This window comes from Poecilia formosa, unplaced genomic scaffold (assembly GCF_000485575.1).
Source record: "Poecilia formosa unplaced genomic scaffold, Poecilia_formosa-5.1.2 Scaffold143, whole genome shotgun sequence".
Taxonomy (NCBI): Eukaryota; Metazoa; Chordata; class Actinopteri; order Cyprinodontiformes; family Poeciliidae; genus Poecilia; species Poecilia formosa.
This window is the reverse complement of record NW_006800082.1, coordinates 954,893-975,528: the sequence shown is the minus strand read 5'-3', so window position 1 is coordinate 975,528 and position 20,636 is coordinate 954,893. Positions and strand designations below refer to the sequence as shown.

At 39.8% G+C, this 20,636-nt stretch overlaps 1 protein-coding gene across 13 annotated transcripts in view; it reads right to left on the bottom strand.

Moving 5' to 3' along the window:
* Nucleotides 1-20,636, bottom strand: part of ncam1a (neural cell adhesion molecule 1a) — a 281,082-nt gene that overhangs the window by 40,796 nt on the left and 219,650 nt on the right. For 10 of the 13 annotated variants that reach the window (XM_016676899.1, XM_016676902.1, XM_016676903.1 and 7 more), the window contains 5 exons: nt 14,351-14,501; nt 11,205-11,389; nt 10,995-11,091; nt 8,147-8,314; nt 3,552-3,677 (listed from right to left, as the gene is read on the bottom strand). In XM_016676899.1, the coding sequence (XP_016532385.1) occupies nt 3,552-3,677; nt 8,147-8,314; nt 10,995-11,091; nt 11,205-11,389; nt 14,351-14,501 (727 nt within the window). Of the gene's footprint in view, nt 1-359; nt 363-3,551; nt 3,678-8,146; nt 8,315-10,994; nt 11,092-11,204; nt 11,390-14,350; nt 14,502-20,636 lie in introns of all 13 variants that reach the window. The other 3 variants (XM_016676904.1, XM_016676908.1, XM_016676909.1) reach the window with 1 other exon arrangement.

Below are 20,636 nucleotides of genomic sequence, written 5' to 3'. Positions count from 1 at the left end.
TCAGTTCAATAAGAAAATAATGGATACCTAAATACTTCAGACAAAAAAAAAACAAACAAAAACAACAAAAAAAACGAATACTTGTAAAATATGACCAACAGCGCTGAGGAAAAACAAAGACTTGACCTGAATGTGAACTAACAACCAGCTGGCTCCATTCACGGGTAAATAATGAGCCTAAGATCTTTTTATCACTTTACCTGTCAGAAAAACTAAATCCTTCTACAACTCCTCTGCTATGTATCTGATTTATTCATCTGTTCACCCCAAACACTGCTGCTGTTTAGAGCATACACCGATCTGGTTGCCATGGATCAGATGGTCACAAACACTGGGATGAATCTCATAACTCGCTTCACCTTCTGAGTTCTGGGGGGCTTTGATATTGTTTGCCTGATGGGTGATAGTTGCAGGGTGTGGTGGCGTGCTTCAAATGACTTCAGCATATTCTAACAACCTTCATATGGAACAAGTCTTGTCCCAGTCATTTTCACTTTTAGCGCAATTTCAATGTGTTCCTCAAACTTAGGTTACTAATTACCATCAACTTCTTCTTTTGACAGAATAAGAACAGTTGCGTCCCCGTCTCAATGTGTCAATAAAGAGAGACAATTTTCCTCCACTGCTATCTCGTTCCTACACATCCTCAACTTGTGTCATCTAGGCAAAGCTACAATATGCTAGCATATTGTCAACAAAAACTGACTAGAAGGTAATAAAATCCTAAATTTACACACAGTGATCTGATCTCCAGTAAATCATGTCACCAAAACCTACAAACATGCAAATTTTGAACTTGCAGTTCTGCTGGTGTGCATTCGGCACACTCTGCAAATCAAAAATCTAAACAATAAAAGCCTGTTTGATGCATGATATGTGCATTGCAATACGGCGTGTGAAGTTTCCTTCCTAAGCCCTCCAGAATCAACTTTAGTGCAGCGGATGAATTCAAATATATATGGAGATAAAAATTTAAAAAAACCCATAACACAATTTCAACTCTCTTCAGGTGCTAAAGGAAGCTTTTTGGTGTTACCATGACAACATCTCCGTCAGTTTCATCTCTCTCTCTCTCCTGCCTCACTTTTTTTGCTGCTTTTTATCAGATCTACAGGGACTCAAAAACAAGCCACTGGGCTCTAAGAAACAAGAGCCAGAACAACGTGACTCTGCCAACCACTGCTTGAGCGAGACCGACCACAGCAATGAGCAATGAGTCTGGGATCGAACAGAAATTTACCTCCTCGCTTCTTTGAGCACGGATGGGGCATTTGGTGGCGAGAGAAACATTTAGATCAATAAAAGTCTCCTTACTCCCGATGCCAAGTGTAAAGTTGAAGCAGGCCTGCACTAAACTAAAAGTGATGAGGCAGAAGAGCACATTTTAAACTGAAATACTGTACATTTTGTTGGCTTAAGTTTTTTTTTTTTTTTTTTAAGTTGTTCATGCTAAATATCGACATGCATGTAGAAAACAGAACAAATTACTCCTGTTCAGAATCCAACAGAATATACATCTGTTATTCACAGAAAGTGATTCATTATATCACTTTGAAAAAGGTACAAATGTGTACAATTTTTCAAAATTCTGCAAGATGTTGTACAATCTGCCCTAATCTATTACATTTTCTCAGTTCACGTTCTTTAAGTTAAACTTTCACATATGCTTTCTGTGAGACATTGCTGTCAGAAAGCAGCCAATTAGAACCATCCCTTGTGGTCACTTAAAAAAAAAAAAAAAACAGCAACAATGTTCTACTTTAAAAAAATCACCAGTTTATACAAGCAAAAATGTTAGCTGAACTCAAATATTAAAAAAAACAACATCTGTGCTGTTATTTAGTCAGTATTGATCTCAACCTTTTGCCTGCTGTAACTTGGCAACCTCTGGTAAAAATGTGTAAAGACTTAAATAAATTTGTCTTTTTTGCAGGAAGAGCTTACACTTTCAAAAGAAATTTTAAAAAAATATCTAAAATTGAGTCCATTCTTTCACCACATGAAACAAACCCTGCATTATTAATGTTCTTTCATTTTTCACAAAATCTGCAGTATTACAACCAATGGCACCCCAACAACCTCTCTATGAATTAAATGTACCAAATGTATATGTTTTTATTTATTTATTTATTTATTTTTAATTTATCACTTCCTGATTTCATAGCAAACACATATGGAGAGACACATGGGGCCCATTTTTCATAGCTATTCTTCAAAATGGGAAAGATATGATAATATGGCAATCAGGTAAACCAGGAAAAAAAGTATTCACCTAAACCTTCCCTCATTCACAATCAGAGCAATAACTAATACGTTAAAAAAACTTCCTCTTGCCACAATGCACTGAATGGCAGGATGCTGTTTTATCTAAAGGCCTTTGCACATCTTTACCAGTGGTGGCAGTATATATGAAAGATGCTGAACATGTATGATGACCTGAAAGAAAAAATGTGCATGGCAAAAAAAAAAAAAAAAGGTGTATGTTGAAAACACAGCAGACAACCAGATTCTGACCTGCTGGACTTTTTTTCAGCACTAAGTTTCACTAATTGGATCATTTGATGAATGCATTTACATATTTAAATACGTTAGTTTAGTTTGTTAGGACACCTCAAGATTAACGGGTAAAAATGTTATCCTCCTTATCGTCTCTATTGTATTGTCCATCATTTTCAATATGCCGATCGTGTTACGTTCAGCTCTTAAAATGTGTTGGCTCACTGTGAAATGAAGTCTTTCAGCTCACCCACTCCCGGGTTTCTCCCACTAAACCCTCAGGAATGAGAAAGCATTGCCAGAAACCCATTAGTTTGGATTATTCCTGAATCGTTTTATCTCGGCCGCTGTCAGACTTGTGCAGGAGATGTGGAGTGCAGGAGGCACTGGACTTATGATGCATCCTGCTTCCAGGGAACCAACTGGATGCCCCTTCAGAAAAAAGTCTGGAGTTCCCTGTGTGCTTAATAATCTTCCTTCCTCTCAGATGACTTTGCTCCCTTTCATAAAAAAAAACAAAAAAAAAAAAAAAACAGTTCAAAGCCTCCTGAAACACCTCTGCTCTTCATCATGCACTGCCATCACCATCACAACATCTAAACTCTCCTCAGGAGGACTTGACCTGTGGCTGCGATATTAAAAATTCATGCTGCCGGTGATCTATAAATACGGAGCTGCGTCTCCCTGCAGTGAAGTGTAAATCAGATTTATAAATACGTATGAAGTGTCTAGAAAGAAAAGTCTAAATCACCTCAGCTGTGGGCAAAGACGCAAAGGCATCTCGTGTGGCACACACATTCACGAGGACAGAAACGCACACGTTATACATTCTGCAGAGGTCACTCTATGAGGCGGCTGAGTTAGGAAGCGGCAGCGGCCGGTGGATTCGTGCTCCCGTCTGATGGGAGGAGGACTACGGCGGGGCTTGGCGTGAGAAAAGAGGACTGAAGCATCTGGGCTCTGCTGGACGCGGTGGAGGGAGCTGCATTAGGTTCAAAGCTGGAGGGTCAGGGTGTGTTTGGAGCAGGGAGACGGGAGGAGAGGCAGGCACTTACGGACTGGCTCCGTCTTGAAAGTGCTGGAACGGCTGCTCTCGCCTTCGCCTTTCCCGTTGATGGCGGACATCTTGACCTCGTAGGTCGTCTCCGGTTTCAGTCCGACGATGGTTATCCTGGTCATGTCTGCTGAAGAGACGTCGAGGTCATTACACCAGATGATACATCTAAGGAGAAAAAGCTGATTGCTGTTTAGACACTAATTGGATCAAAACACCGCAGCAGGAACAGAAGTCCGTCATATTTTTCTCTTTTATTCTTTATAAATAGCCAAAGCCGCTCTTCACCATTTAAATCATGCTACATTATCTTGTTTGTGTCGACTTGAGATATAAGGTTGTTGCTTATCTTCAGCCTGGTTATAGAATCTAGGGGCACAAACAGTTATTATCTGGAAGATAATAGGTGTACAAATGTTTCCTTCATTTCCTGCAACAAAACCGAAAGATGACTCATCGTTTTGTTTTCTGCTCACCCTTTTCATCAAACTTCCTCTAGTACTAACTGACTGTCTCCTCCTCCGTTGTCTGCTCCGACTCCCTTCAGAGAGCATCAGTGGATTTGCATTATCGGTTCCCAAAATAGAAATGTAACGATGACAAAGTTATTTAGACATTTTCATCACTCAGAGTGGCTTGGAAATTCAAGTCTTTAGTGAAGGTAGAGTAATGGATAAACAGCCGCTCTGCATCCAACATAAAATAGCAGAACATATAATTCTGAAATATGGGAAACAGATTTGTGTTTCTCACATTATTTATTTTATTTTTTTTAGAAAATATATAAAATAAAATGTGGAGTTTATTCCAGACCATCATTCTTTGCTGGTTAAAACCACCATGTGTCTCTACTAGCTTAAACACTTTTGCACATTGATATTTGCAAATCACATGAACTCAATCAGATGGTAGAAAAACATCTGGACAACAACAACTTTCATAATAAGCCACAGATTCTTGGTTGACTTTAGATCTGAACTTTAACTAGGCCATTCTGACACATGATTATGCTTTGGTCCAAGCTATCCTATAATATCTCTGGCTGCGTGTTTTCCTGCTGGAAGCTGACCCTTGACCTTAGTCTCACCTCTTTTTAGCCTCTAACATGTTTTCTTCCAAGATCCTCCTGGATTTAGCTCTGTCAGTCTTCACATCAACTCTGTGTAGCAACCCCCCACAGCATGATAATGCCACTACCATGTATCAACCCAACGATGCTGCGGCCCAACTTTACATATCACTTACGTCCCTGATGTGTCAAGGTTTATGTTTGTAAGATTACCAAAAGTGTAAACGTTAAACAGCTATGACTCATTTTGCAACGCATGTTATCAATGGAACATTCCCCAACATTTAATTCAGAGAAAAGCTGCACAATATTAACAACTTTTTCCCCCAAGAGAGGAGTTCTCACCGCAGTGAAAGGGTAAAAAGTGGGAGCAGGAAGAAAGCAGGCCAAAAGGCTGAAAAATAATTACTGGGGGAGCATTGTGGGCTCCCAATACAGATTTAATTGCAGGGAAATGAATTAAATTAAGGATCTATTAAAACCCAAGAGTCATCAGGTGTAGAACAAAGGGAAAGCAATCAATAGCAGCTGTGAGTGCAAGTTTCCTGAATCAGGTGAATTAATCTGATAACGTAAGGATTCTACACACCCGACATGCATGCGCTTCCTCTCGTGTCATAAAGAGCTACTTGGCTGATGCCCCACTGAGCGACACAAAGCAGAGTAATTTCATAGCCGAGAGCTAATTTCAGTTGTGCAAAAAGAAAAAAAAAAAAAACACCTGTGCAACATGTCTCCACTACTGCGACAGCGTGTATGAGATTAACATCTCAATCAGAGGGAGTTTCAGAGAGAACTATTTACATACAACTAGAAAGCGCTTCGCCAGATGGATTCATAGCTTTTAGCGTCGGAATATAATTGATGTCAGCGTCGAAACGGTTCGTGTTTTGATGAAATTTCTCGGCCGCCTGCAGTAATTTGGTTCCTGCTGCTTCTGGAAAAGGTTATCTCCACAGAACCTCACAGTTGCTACAAATTCAGCCTCTGTGCTGTGACAGACAATCCTTATGCTGCAGGATGACGACGCCTGTACATGTTACTGTTAATTAATCAGTCTAATTCTGAGCATATGAGAAAAGCACAATTTAAAATGAAAGATTCTGCTCTGGTGCCTGAAGAAACACAGTGATCTCTGGGATATTGTAGATTGAATTCATTTGAAAATATGTTGTTTATCAAAAAGCAAAATAAAATATTATCATAACTCATAACGCCTAAGTATCGTCAAACAATTGTTGTCAGTGGAAGGATCTCCAGTAGCGGACAGTCTTGCATAAATGTAAGGAAGCCTCTGACTGAAGACTGTTGCAGTATGACAGTAGAGACTAAAATAACATTCCAACAAGTCAATATGTGGCAGAGACTATCTTCTTACACAAACATGTCCTGAGTGACACCATCAGTTTTTGGCTAGCACTGCTAATCAACCTCATTTGCTTTTGCTGTTTCCTCTTTAGATCTCTGTCTGATGACAGTTTAAACTTCCTCCTTCTCTCTCTGCTCTGCACCCATGAAGCCTTCTTTCCTCTGGGATGTGGGGTCAAAGTTGAGGTGCTATTTGAACTTGTAGAGATGCTAATTACCAGCTTCTGGTTGCAAAAAACCCAAAACAAAACAAAACAAAAAAAACAAAAAACAAAAATAAAACAACATCTCATCTGAAGGTAAAAAAGTAAGAGCAAACATCTTTCTAGCTGCACAACATACAAAACCAAAGGGGAAAACATCCTAAATGTGCAACACCTCAACCAAAAACATGACAAACAAGAGCATAGGAAAGGACTAACAGAATGGCTGCCACCATGACTAGAGCAATTCTAGCTTCTGTTGTCACACTTCAGACTTTAGACACATATTAAAGCCGAAGAGCAAAATGTAGTTTGTTCAAATCCCAGCTTTAAAATTCAGCTACAAAGACAAATAGTTTCTCCAACACAGATAATCCAGCTGTACTGTAATGTGAAGGCAGCTCTGTGCAAAGGCTGTCTGTTCATTTGGAGCTTTCTCTAATTAGCGTATGCTAACATGGAGGCGCTGTGTGATTACACTGTGGTGGGTGAGCCAGCTACGTCTGACAGTTCTGCCTTTAAAACATGTGACGGTGGCTCCGGTTCACATACAAAAGCCTCTCTGCTGAGACACTCCGCCACTTGATAATTCTTTATCAGCCACACTTTGCTTCTTTTCTTCCCTGGCATTTTGCTGCTCCAACAGCTCCTAGTTTGCTCTGTCTGATTTCAGAACGTAACAAGGCTCGGGAAAATGTCTCGTTGCTTTGAAAAGCGCTCCAATTTCTCTGCGGTGGAGAAGCCGTTGTAGCAAAGGCTGAGATATTTCGGTGGCATTTGCTGTTCAGCCGCGTGTTGGGCTTCGCGAACATGTTTGCATGACGGGCGGCTCTCGGGCCTGGCGCTGACAGCTGAGCCTGTCAGCCGCTGACTGATGCGTCCCATGTGGCAGGGGAGACGAAAAGCATCCAGATTTGTGTGCGCTGCGAGCCGTCATTGGGACAGGGATATTATCTGGGGCCTGTCAGCATCTGAACCCGCTGTCATTTACACTACACTGTGCTCTACCTCTTGTCCTGACGTCAGCCACTGTCATGTCTGGATTACCTGCTGATACCAAACGGCTGTACAGAAACACTTCAGCACTTCGAAACTGAGAAGAGAAGCTTTTTCCACTTGGAGCTAAATAATAACTATGCAGCAGCAGAGTAATCGTGATGGAGAAACAAAATCATAATTGGGTAATTTCATGTAAATATCAGCTGGCAGAAAGATTTTAAGGGTTCAGTTAGTCAATTATTAAATATGTAAACAGCAACTGTTTCATTACATGGACAGATGTTTGTTTTAAGGTCTACATTCAAATTGCAGATCTTGATGCACAACATAGACGTCCATAAGTAGATATGCAAACAGAAAATGTCTACATATTTACTACTGTTTGGGTGCTGACAATATCGTCACAAGATCATAGCAATTCAAATTCAATTCAAGATTCTTTATTGATCCCAAAGGCTGATTAAAAGTTAAGTGTAGCAGATTTCCTGGAAAAAGTTACTGTAGATGGAGGAAGCTGTAGAAAAAGAAAGCACAACTAAATGGTCTTTCGGAGAAAGATTTACTAAAACTAAGCAACAATTTTTGGGTGGTCCGATGAAACCAACTGAAGCTTTATCTGAGATCTTAAGTACAAGGTTCTGATGTCAGCTCCAATGTGTGATAAATCATAAAACAGGGCTGAACGTGAGTTAATTGATCACCCGGGGCATCTTGCAATAGCTGCTGCGCTTTGTTACGATACATTTTTTAAGCAACTTTCGGGAGGAAATGTAGGAAAGGCTCGACTCTCTGTTTACCTCAACACTGAACCTCATGGAGCAGAACTGTGTGTCTGCAGCAGTCTACATGCTGTTTTATCAAACACAGTGAAAAATCCAGAATGAATCTTCCTGCTGCTCTCTGAGTTTCATTTCCAGTTGGAGATGCATTCCAGGGAGATAAAAAAAAAATGCTCACCGTCTTCAGCTTTGTACTCCTTACTTTTCCACTCCTTCCCAGGCAAACGCCATTCCACTCTGTACTTTAATATTGGCACTCCACCCAAGGAGTTCGGTTCCTCGAACTCCACCACCGCCGTGCTGGAGAACGGCTGCACTTCTTCAATTTTAGGGGACGACGGCACCTCTGTAGCAACGACAAAACAAAACGATTAACCTCAGATTGAAAAAGTTCGTTATTGGATAAAATTATTGTTTTGCCATTTTTGGGAGTGAAGTTTTAGGAAAGTGTAAAATAAATGTCAGTAATTGACTGTGTGCAGGAGAGGGAATCAGTTTAACACCTTAATTCAGAAAGATTTGAACCCTGAGGTTAGCAGCAGTTTGCAGAAGTGATACCTCTGTTTGGGTAAACATCAGAAATGAGGTCCTCCTTTAATAACAAGGCTGCATGTTTGTCTCATTAGACCTTCCCTGTGCTTGCTGCTGCAGCTGAACTGCATTTAATGCCACCGAGGAGCCACAAACACGCCGGTCACCAAATGACAGAGGAGCCGTTAGACATGACATAATGAGTTTCCAGCAACAGTTTAGATCCCGCCTGTGATGCACTTTGAGCCATGATTAAAGGACTCAGTGATTTGGTCTCGTAAGCAGCGCTCTGCAGAGACTAACCTTCCATATGACGCCGCTAACTTTGTTTTTATTCTCTCCAGGGAAGATGCTCAGGTGGATGTTGGCTTCATTTAATAAGCTTTGTTTAATCTTATCTTAATGTTATTATTATATAACCTAAAATACTGTTTCAAAACTTTTAATTAGTAAACCATGACTACTTCTTTGCCTGGCGCACCGCTAAGTGGTTACACAGTTGGGAAAGATGAGAGAACATGCTTATTCAGATAAGGTGGATGTGTGTTGATGCTATTGCTTCAGCTTATTTCTGAAACAATAAGCTGTGTGTGTGTGATCTTTCCATCACACACACACAGGGAGGAGGATGAAAACATTTTCATGCCTCGCTGTTTGAGGACTGCAGAGGACTACAACCGATACATCTGATCTGATTTTATACCCTACCATCACAAACGTAAACAGATGGCGTTTGCTAAATGCTATTAGGACTTTTAACTGGAATTGGAAGACTGACATTTTTCTCAAAACCAATGACTAATGTGTGGAAAAGCATGATGGAGGAGTCGGTATGCTGTGGGTCAATTTTCTGCCAAAGACACTGGAAAGCTTGTTCACAGATATAAACTTTTTAGAAAACCTGAGGAAAAGAAATCAGAGTGGATACAGGGTGATGGAAGAGGAATGAACAAAGATGCTCAGCTGGGGGTTTCTTCCTGTTTGGATGCTTGATGTGAGGGATTGCTGGAAAGTCAATGACAACACAAGTGATTGTCTACTGTCATTACATCCAGGAGGACTCGGTGCAAGCTTTTTAGACTGATCTGAGTAATGAACTGAACTTAATGAACTAATTGGACTTCAATTTCTTTCTTTTTTTTTTTTACAAAGTGCCTTAAGATAACACATGTTGTGATTTGGTGTTATACAAATAAGCTGAACTGAGTTTAACTGTATGCTAGTTTTTAGAGGAGAGAACTAGGTGCTGTCCTGGGGGCCTGCTCAATTTGCAACCAGCAGAGGCACCAATAATTGTGGGACTTGTCATTTTGAAAGTTTTCTGCATAGCATTAAGCTGCTCCAAATAAAAAAATAAAAAAATAAATAAAATACATAAATGAAATAAAAGCAGAAGGCACTGTCTGTCTCCTAGTGTAGTACAGGTCTCTTCTAAAGCAGAATATGCTTTTGTTTGTATCTCTTTAATAATAGAAAGGCTACTAACTGATGAACACAGTTTAATGTGAAACACTCTGTACCTAGTGATGCTAATGTTTGTACTTTAATATTCAAACAGCTGCTACAATATGTTCTCTTTGAATAACTGTCATGTTCAATGCAAAAACTGCTGTAATCTCTAGGGGGCACTAGAGAGGCTTTAGGGTTTAAATCTTGTTTGAACACAGTCCACATTAGCCTCTTTAGCAGCTATAAATGGTGCAGAGAAATAATTTTAAGCTAATCATTGAAACAGTCTGGAGCTGCTGCTGATGTCCGCATTCTGAAGGGTTCCAACGTGTAATCCTCCAGCACATTAAACGTTTTAATTGTCCAACACTTTTTTTTTTTCAGTGTGCATGTTATTGAGACATATAGAAAGCAGGGAGGGCCAGCCACTGGAGGAAGCCACTTCAGTCATACTGATGAAGTTTTACAGCGAAGCAAGGAAATTACCTCAAAGAGCCCACAGGATATAACACAATGGCACCGAGGGTGTCACCACAATTAATTCGGCCACACACCATTTAGAGATCCTGAGCGACCTATCGTTTGCAAGGGCTCCAAAGCAATTTGCATGCAGAATGAAGCTAGGCCTGACCAAATTCACAGCAGAGGAGAAGAAAAGACTTTAGAGGCAGAGCCTGCTGTGATTTCAATGTTTTTCTCACTGACTGCTGCTCAGACGGAGCTGCAGAACATCTCAAGGTTCCCTGCAACTTTACTTTCTGTTCACACTTTTCTGAAACAAACATAATGCATTCTTTTAGTTATAGGGGGACAAAGCAGAATTTTTTTTTTCTGCAGCCGTGAAAATGGATGATAAATGTAACTCATTCTTTATTATTATGCTGTGCATTCATTGGCTGATGCCTAACTCGTTGACGATGCTCCTTGTAGCAGATTCTAACATTCTTCCTTGTTGAATGCTGAAGTTTTTGCTTTTATTGCACTGACTCATTGTCCATGTAGATGGACATGTTAATTATCCCTATTTGTGTTTTCAGTGAACCAACCTGCTTGGATTAGGATGAACTCCTTGGATTCAGAGCCTATCACATTTGTAGCTGTGCAGTTGTAGCTCCCAAAGTCGTTTTGGGACTCAGGTGTGATCTAAGAGAGAGAGAGAAAAAAAAAGCTGAAAACTTATCAGTGTTTTTTTTTCATTATTTCATTCTTATATACATCAGGACAGGCAAGAAACACAAAGATGTTTGGTGCATCACCTCCAGGATGCTGATGGTTGGGGTATTGAAGATCTTTATGTTGGTTGAGTTAGCGGTCGGCAGCTCGATGCCGTCTCTGAACCAAACCACCGAGGCTCTGGGGTTGGCTGCCACCTCACAAGAAATATTGGCTGGGTTTCCTTCCCATGTGTGTGCTACCACTAAGCCCATGATCTTTGGAGAATCTAAAGGAACAGAAAGAAAAGACGGAACACATGAAACATCTGGAAATATTCCAAACAGATTCATTCCTAAACAGGAGATGATCGACTTGTATGCTCCATCATTTGGGTTGTTATTGATTTACAAATTTGTAAAATCTCTAACCTTTTAATCCAAGGAGCTTCTGTTATGCTGCTTATTCATTTCCATTATTAAAGCAATATCCCAGACATCAGTTGCCAATTGAAAACCAATGACCACTCTTGGCACTTATTATGTTCCAAGAAGTCTGCCACAGGTTAAGAGTCAATACTATGCACAATCCCATGGATTTTCAAGCAATTACTCAAGGTGATTTAAGGTTTAAGTCCCAATTCTTGAAGCCAACAAAGCGGATGCTTGACATTAGCGTTCCAACATGTAAAGTCAGAGGTCCTTGAGCAACCCTGAGTTCAAAACCCAAACATGGCTGCAATGAACATACTACATACACAATGGATAAAAGGTAAGGTCAATGCAGGGCCAATGTTTGAGCATTTCAGGTCTCTGTGGTGTTTTTATTTCTAAAGACACCACTGAGTTCTATGGATTTTTGTGAATCATAGTTAGCTTGGTTCAAAGTGGCCTCATAAAGGAGAAATAGAAATATTTTCAGTCTCAATCCCAGACGTTCCTTCATCATTCAGCATCGCATTTATTACATTCCAGTATTTTTGCTGCATCCCTTGTAATGCTTGATCTAAAAAATTTAAATTTGGTTAAGACTAGTTTGTAAAAATGAAACTTGGTACCACAAAACAAATTTGGAAGACAATAATGCCAAACAAACCTGCATGGCTAAGAAAATGAGGCTTGGAGAGAAACATTTTTTTACCAGGTTGCTACTGTATCAGTCTCTCAGCAGCAAACCTCAATAAACCCAGCCCAGTAAAATGGATCGTGCTGTGTGGCAGATAGATGGCCCAGCACTTGAATTACATCTTCATTGTGCGGAGTGGAGACAGAGGACACGGAGTGAGAGCTGCACTCAAAACAAAGCACCTTTCTTATCGATAATTGCCTGGCAACACTGATTCAGCTGCCTGATTGTTTTGGTGATTACACTGGCTAACTGCAAGTCCTCAAAGAGCTCCATCAATGGTGCATTGTGATCACATCTCTGAACTTTAAAGCACAATAGGCTCAGGGATTATTAGTCCAATTAGACAGTGATTGTCTTTTTCACTCCTTTTAGGAATAGATCTCAATATTAGATTAAATTTTCTTGGCCAACCACATTGAGCCAGCAGGATTTTTAACAACCTATCACATCCTGGCAATTGATTCATTATCTTCCAGTTGTTTGAGGTCTAGTTCAAGAGTAACAGGCAGCCTAGGATGGAAGCTCAGACATGCCTCTTACCCAGTTTCACTTTCCAGCTCCTTCCACAGGGTTCCTAAACCACCAGGGATACAGAGTCCTTCCAGGACATAGAGTCCTTTCTGAGTCTGCCCTGGGGTCTCCTTCTAGCACTACGTGCTCACAAAATGTCCAGGAGGCATTCTTATGAGACTACCTAGACTACCTCAGTGACTCGACTCTAAGCTCCTCACTCTTAAAGATTGTTGAGATCCCACCGAGATCACAAAGAAGAGAAAGTCCATCTCAGCTTCTTGTGCCCTGGATCTTTTCCATCAAATCATGCCCGTAGCTGAGAGTCCGAGCATAAACAACCGCAGGGCTTTGCTTCTTTCTTCACCATGACATGGTCATGGTCTCTTTCCTGCTGATATGGCCTCAGTCAGCCTACCCATCTCTCTCTCCATCCTTCTACCAACTCTGAACAAGACACCCAAATACTTGAAGTCTTCTGGTTAAGGCAAGAGGGGGAGACTCTCATACTGCCCGGTTTGCATTTGTGAAGTAGATGTGAACAGCTTTGGGGCACGCCGAGAGTCGAGGGTTGAAGATGCCAACTGCACCATACAAAGCAAAGATCAGACCCAGAAGTTCCCAAACCAGTCCCTTCTTATCCTTATCCGTAGCCTTAATTCAACCTGTGCTGGAAACAAGTTCGACTAAGTGCCAAAAAGAGGGACACACCCAGATAGTTTTTAAAAGCATCCCTGAAGTTGAATGCTCTACAAGATTATCCACAAAATCCCTCATAGGACAGGATCATAATCCTCTCTCAGATCCACAAAACACATGTGAACATGAGAACCAAACTGCCATGACCCCTTCAATAGGTTCACGATGGTAAAGATCTGGTTCACTGTTGTTCTTCTTAGAGGATGAAAGCTATAGTGCCCTGGTGTCTCTGATTTTAAGGTTTGATGGTCATCACCCCCACCCCCACCCAGGGTATCTCTGGAGGTCTGAGAAGAGATCCGTCAGTAGCTGGATGGCTGTCAGCCTTCATCATTTCTGGATGAATCTTCTGGCATTCCTGCCCTGTAAAATCATCCCTGACCAAAATTCTCTCTGTTTAGTGCTCAATCCAAGTCATCCACAAGTCTCACAGTGACATTTTACATGCATCAAAAGAAAAAGGAGTCGTTCTAAAAAAAATAAAAAAAACCAGCTGTTAAAAAATCCTAAAAATGGCACCAGATCCCTAAAGAGAAGTTGGAAAGTGGGTCTTTGTTTCTATTGGTAACAAATCACAGTGGTACCACTGACCCGGCCCGCTGCTGAACCATTTATCTTGATGAAATGAGGTGAGTAGAAACTGGAATGTTCCCATTTCATTTGTTTGGTCTGGGAAAAAATTTCATTTCCTGTTTATGTCCTTATTTGTATCTAAAGTTGTGATTTTATTTCAGGCCTACAAAATAATCTAACACTTAAAGGTGTTAAGATAACAAACACCTTTAAAAAAATAAAGATTTTTATTTCCAGGCATGTCACATGAAACGATTCAATAGATGAATTAATTGTATTTATGAATGACTCTGGTGTTTCTTTATGAACTGAAGGGCGGAGAGAAAGTCGTATGGCTTACAGCGCACTTCGAGGAACAGTTGCTGGTTGTCTTCGCCGATGGAGTTGCTGGCAGTGCAGAGGTAACGACCAGCATCGGTGAACTGGACATCCTTCAATGTGAGGGAGGACACCCGCGCATGGCTTCGTACTACGACGTTCCTGTCAAGGCTCTATAGAGAAACACATGGGGAATTAAACACACATAAACAAAGGTGACTTCAATAGAAACCAGGTACAATCAAGAGATGAGAGCGAAAAGCAAAGTGATGTTTTGGTTGACTTAGTTGTGCAAACACATCATGACCCGTTGAGTTAATGTTGACTGACCTGGTGGTGGTTTGAAGTTACTGATATTCGATGCATTAATTATTATGTTATTGTAACTTGAACAACACCACAATCATAAACATTATGCTTTCCTCTTCACTTTAACATTTAGCACATTATTTACCCCGCCTTTACCAGGCTCTACGTATGGGTATGCAAAAGCTCACACCACAGATTGCACCATGGTAGATGCTGAAAAACGTAGAAATGGAAGTTGGAACGTTTGTGAATAACTGAGCACAGTGGCCTATTTGTAGTTAAGTATTTGCCGATTTTTCTGTGCAAAGTGGCCAATCCAGGAGTGCCACTCATTTTCCTTGGTGGATCCAGTGGATGTTAGATTCTGCAGTAGTACAAAGATGGTTTCCACTGTGTATGTTAATGTATATTAAGGTAAATTTGTAGTTTGAACCACTGAAATAAGCAGTTGTAAACATTTTTAAAGAGAAGTCAGAAGCATATGAGGATTTCAGCCATTAATGCTGCCTGAGGTCCCTAAGCCCCTCAAATACGAGGGGTCCACCAAACACCTGCACAAAATGTACAAAAATCTGGAGTTTTTAGTTTGTCTGTCTTTTCACCACAAATGTAAACTTTAGACCGAAATGGATTTAAAAATTGATGTTAAGAAGGTTCAAATCTTCACACTAGAACTAGAACACTGTAAAAAAAAAAATTAAAGAAGAAGCACAGAGTATCAATTCTTTGGTCAAATTCCTTACAGTATGGATCTATCTGCACTTATAAGGGGCTCTAAGTGAATTACGCCTCACAAGTTTTACAAAGCCCCGAGCAGTAAACTCTTGAAGTTGATTAGCGTCCCTACTTATTTAGAGGCCTTTCTGCAGGTTTACAAGCTGCATACTTACAGCTGGAGCGGCATAAAAGCAGTGAGGGAAATTAGCTTGTTAAATCCCGCTTTCATTTTCATTAGAGGATCCTGTTTATTGCCCTGGCTGCTATTCCGCATTGCCGAGGACTCGGAGCTCCTGCACAGGTGTGCAGCTGACAAACGAGTTTACTCAAAGTACTCCACTCGCTTTTATAATAGAGCAATGCACCTGGCCTGATCCTTGATCTTTGCTGTACATCACGATGGTTTGTGATGCAGCCTGTTTTCCCTCTCTCTCCGTCCCATCTGCAGTCTATATAAACACGGTGAGATTCATTGATATAGACTTTCTGAAAGCCGCGAAATTCTGCAGCAAAACTTACAGCAGCCAGTAGCAATGAAACATACAATAGAGCAATATAAAATGAATAATAATGGTATGGCTGTACAAAAACTCCAGTAGTTATAAATACAGTAACGACTTTTCTTCCCACACACCAGCAGGAGACATACATCTTCCTTCCAGCTTCCACGATGTTCCATTAATAATTCAAGCACACTCTGTGCTTTAGTCGTTACTGTTTATATTTATTTATCCTTATTTTTCAGTATTGGAATTACAGCATTATTTTTTTTTTGCAGGAAAATGAGATGCACATGTGGCATAAATATTTTGTTATTTAATGAAAGATCTAAAGGAGTGTCCTGAAACATTTTAAAAAGGGCAGCATTAATCTTGTCTCCCTTGCTCCATGAGGGCTGTTTAAATGCAAAAACAGAAAGGTTAATGGGGAATAATACTTTAATGAGACTGCAGAAACAGAAGTGAATGGGCAGACCTTTAAAAATAATTAATTTATCGACTCCAACAAAAAAAAAAAAGAGAGATGTAAATCTATCAGCTTTTATTCCACGTTAAACTGATTTCAGTAACGGCACGGACTGCCATGTTTTCTTCATGGGATTTTGTTTCAGAGGTGACCAGTATATTATTTAAAATGTCAGAAATCACACTATAGAAAAGAAACATTGTGCTCGCAAAACACCTGCAGAGATAAATTACAGCAATTCTTTTCAGCAAAACAGAAACAGAAAATACAGCGTTCGTTGCTAAAATGAATCTATTGCTGCGTTAAATCATGTTTGTGGTTTTTGTTGTGTCAGTGACGCTTTTAAAGCCATACCATCATCATGCAGGCTTTTACCAAACTTAGGATTTGTTTTATCATTGTTGAGGTTGATAAACGTGTAAGCAACTTTTAAATATTGTTTACTCAAAAAAAAAAAAAATCTTCTCACTTAATTCTATAGAACGTCTCATAAAAAAAAGTCAAAACATAAATGAAACTGCTCTGCTGAAAATGTGACTTATTGAATAGCAGAGTTAAAAACATGGAATATATATTTGTATAAAACACATTTCATCCCTGTTTACAGTCAGAGCTGTGGGTCAAATGAGCTGGAGATGCATGCATTCATTTAACACAGCTGGTTGTTCCTGTTTGGGGTCATGGATGTTTGGGTGTAATTTAAGAACAAGAAATGAATCAAACTTGTTTTTTTTTTTTGTTTTTCCAAAAACAGCAAGAACCTCGCTACAGGGATTCTTTTTTTATTTATTCAAATGTTTTTTCCTTTGAGAGAAATTAGCATTTAGCACAAGCTTAGGTTGGCAAACTAAATTAAAATATCCTAGAAACAGGCATCCGATTCTTCATGTCTTAGGAGTACTGTCAGAAACACGCGGCATATGAAGAAATTATTTCTTCCAGAACTTTACCAGATTCTGAAAAAAACGAATCTTGGCAATATAAAAGTCCTTCTCTATTCAGAAGACCTGTGGATATTTAAGTTGTAGACTGAAGCTTAATCTATGTTCAATCTACATATGCTTAATTTATGCTAATACTTCCTTGTCAATCTTTAAAGGATTTTTTTTATCCAGTAGATGTAGGTGGAGCACAAAAAGCTCTTTCTATCAGAAAGAGCTGAAGTCTTTCTGACGAGATGCAAGAGGAAGTGGTGGAGTAAGCTGTCTCTCCTGACTTATTGCTGTGCACTTCTGGTCAGCTGCCTAAAAGAGCAGTCCAACACTCAGCAACATCACAGTCCACAATGACTCTTTGAAGATATGTGAATGTAATGACTGGGATTTTAGAGTACTTTTAAATCTAATTAAATCTCTAAATCCTTCAGTTTTGATGAAGTATACCCATGGATTCTGTGCTACCTCTTCATGAAGTTGATATTACAGTCACGTTTGGTCCATCCAAATCCATGTGGAATATATATGATGGTTGTTTGACCTTTTCTAATGTTGATGAAATATCACTTGAACCATCCAGCACTTTTAACCCAGTGTCTCCTAATAAGCAGATTATTATTGATCAAACCAAGCTCCTGTTTAAAGGTCAAGTTTCTTTTGCTTCTTAAAGGGAACTTAGAAATACAATGAAAACAGAGAGGAATAGCACTGCAGTCATGATCATACTTTAACCCGGTCATCTGCCATTCTCTCAGCCAGAGAAAAACTTCTACCAGTCAGCTGTAGACATTCTTGCATAATGTTTTTTTTTTTCTTTTCTCTATTTTACATTAGACCCTTTAAATCAGTTTAAAGGATTCATCTGATTTAACCAAATTGTAATTAGGATCTAAAATGACTGTACAGGGAACCTGCAGTTCTTTTTATACCCATTCAATAATAGTTTCTCAAGGAGTGTATTTTATTGGGGGATTTAAAAAGTAGTGGAGAATTGTGAAGTAAAATAAACTTGTTTATATATATATTTTTCAAACTTTATGACTGGACTGCATTGGACAGAGCTGACCTGTATGTGGTTGGCACATCTGACACAAGTTGCGGCAATGTGAGTAGAGAGAGAGTTACAGGCAGATGGTGAAGTCAGCCATGTTGGTGAAGGTCAGTGGACACAGAGGATGGCCCATATACTCAAGTGACAACATTGCCAGAAATTAAGGGTCCAGCTGATCGTACAATGGAACCACCTGGGTTCATGCAAATGCAAAAACTGAAGTCATTAATCTCCATTAAGGGCTGTAAATACCATTCAGTGCCTATTTAGGCCCTTTCACTTTGTTTCTTCTCTGTTACTTTTTAAACACATTGTTTTCTACATTTAAGTACAAAAATATCCGATTTTACTGTGACAATCTAGTTTCAAAACAACCGAATTCTGATGTACTTCCATGCCAACCTTTAAGATGGCCGTCTGACTGTCTGACTGTCTGACTGTCTGACTGACCGTCTGATGCTCCAGAAACTGCCTGTGACTCTATCTGCACTCACTGTGCCACCAGTTGAGTCTACTAAGACCGCTTCAGCTCCTTGGAAACCAATTCTTAAATATACACTCATCACCAAATTCATTCAAATTTTTACCAAACGGTATGATTGTCTCTGGGTGTTTAACGGTTTTTTTCACAGAATGTATTGGAAATATTTCACCCATCTGATGGAAAGATCACTTACCTAATTTATAGAAATACAGAACATGTTGTATTATTATCTGATCATTAAGATGCCTTGTGTTTCCAAAGATGTTAGAGATACAATAAATACACAAAACTAAATAGGAAGAAAATGACATGTAGACCAGAGGGTCTCAAACCATCTAGAAAATAAAAGTCATGAAAAACACTTTTACAAGGAAAAGAATACTGTTAGCTGGGGAAAAGGTATTTGTGCATAAACTCCATATTCTGCTCATGTCCCAGAGTGACCACGGGGTTGTGGTTTAGAGGGGGGAAAAAAAAAAAAAAAGCCACTAAAAATTAAATTATACTGCATGTAATGTACATTTGGCCCACAAATCCATAAATCTGCTCCGGTGAAATAATCACCATGGTGACTCGGTCATGGTCAGACTCTGGGATTCCTTTGTGTCAAACAGAAACATAATTTTCTATAATTTAAGCATCCTGGTGGTTATCTACAGCCCTGCGGGTTCATAACTTAATTAAAACAGGTCAGAAGCTAATTGTATGTTTTTCTATAAAGAGATGTTAGGATTCTGCATGTGGTGACACTTAGTACATGAGGAGTTATGTCTTAGTAACACAGATGCACCTAGCAGGCGGTACATATAATTAGAAAACCATTTTTTGCAGTCATTCAGTTTAAAAAAACTGGAATTTATTTAACATAGATTCATTCTACACAAAGCAGTTTAATTAATCACTATGGTAACACCAGCAAAATGGTCTGACTTTTAAAATCTATGCAATATTGTCCAAATACTGTCCAAACATGAGACATGAGAATCAACAAATGCAGATGACCTGAAGGTCCAGTCAAAGCAACCGGGGCTTCCTGAACGCCTCAGCAGAACCGCAGGCTGACCTCATCCAGGCAGCGCCGCACTGATGCATTAATTGATGAGAAAGGAGCCCAAACCGAACAGTGAGTTTTCTTTTTGGTTGTTGTTTTTTTTTATTGGGCTGATGTAATACTGTAACTTTGTGAGAAAGTTAATATTTCACTTTTCAGATAAAACAAGTTCCACTTCTTGAACTGAATTACTGAGATAAATTCACTTTTCAATGATATGCTGGTTTAACTGAGGTGCACGTGTATTTTTAGTCGGATGAGTGAGGTTGTTAGTGTCCAGCTAATCTATTATTTAGATCTTTTCCTCTGGTTTGTGGAGACGCTCCACGTCTTTCTACCAAAGCCTCAGAGTTTTTCACTGTCTGTCCAAATGATCCTTCCTATCCAGCTTCAATCCTGATTTAACCCACTTTTAATGCTTTCAGTCAGAAAAAAACACATTTTGTCGCTAACAAAACTGAACTAATTCTTCTAACATACGCATCTGAAAAACTGGAGAAGGAAAAACTAAAAAATGCACACACACACCTCTCGGGAAAGGAGAGACATCTTTGTCATCTGGACATACTGTCTCACAGTCAGGCTCCAAATGACTGAAAGAGTCACCCAAGTGTGTAGTTAAAGCCAAACACGCCGGCCCCTGGCCCCTAACAGGAGGCGCAGCGTTTTCTAGCACTGTGTTAGGATTTATGCGAGTTCAACTCACGGCTTGCTCACAGCAGAGCAGACCGTGGTTTATTCAGCACCATGCCGCCGGCTCCCTGATCTGTCTACAACAAAAAGCAGGAGTCTTTA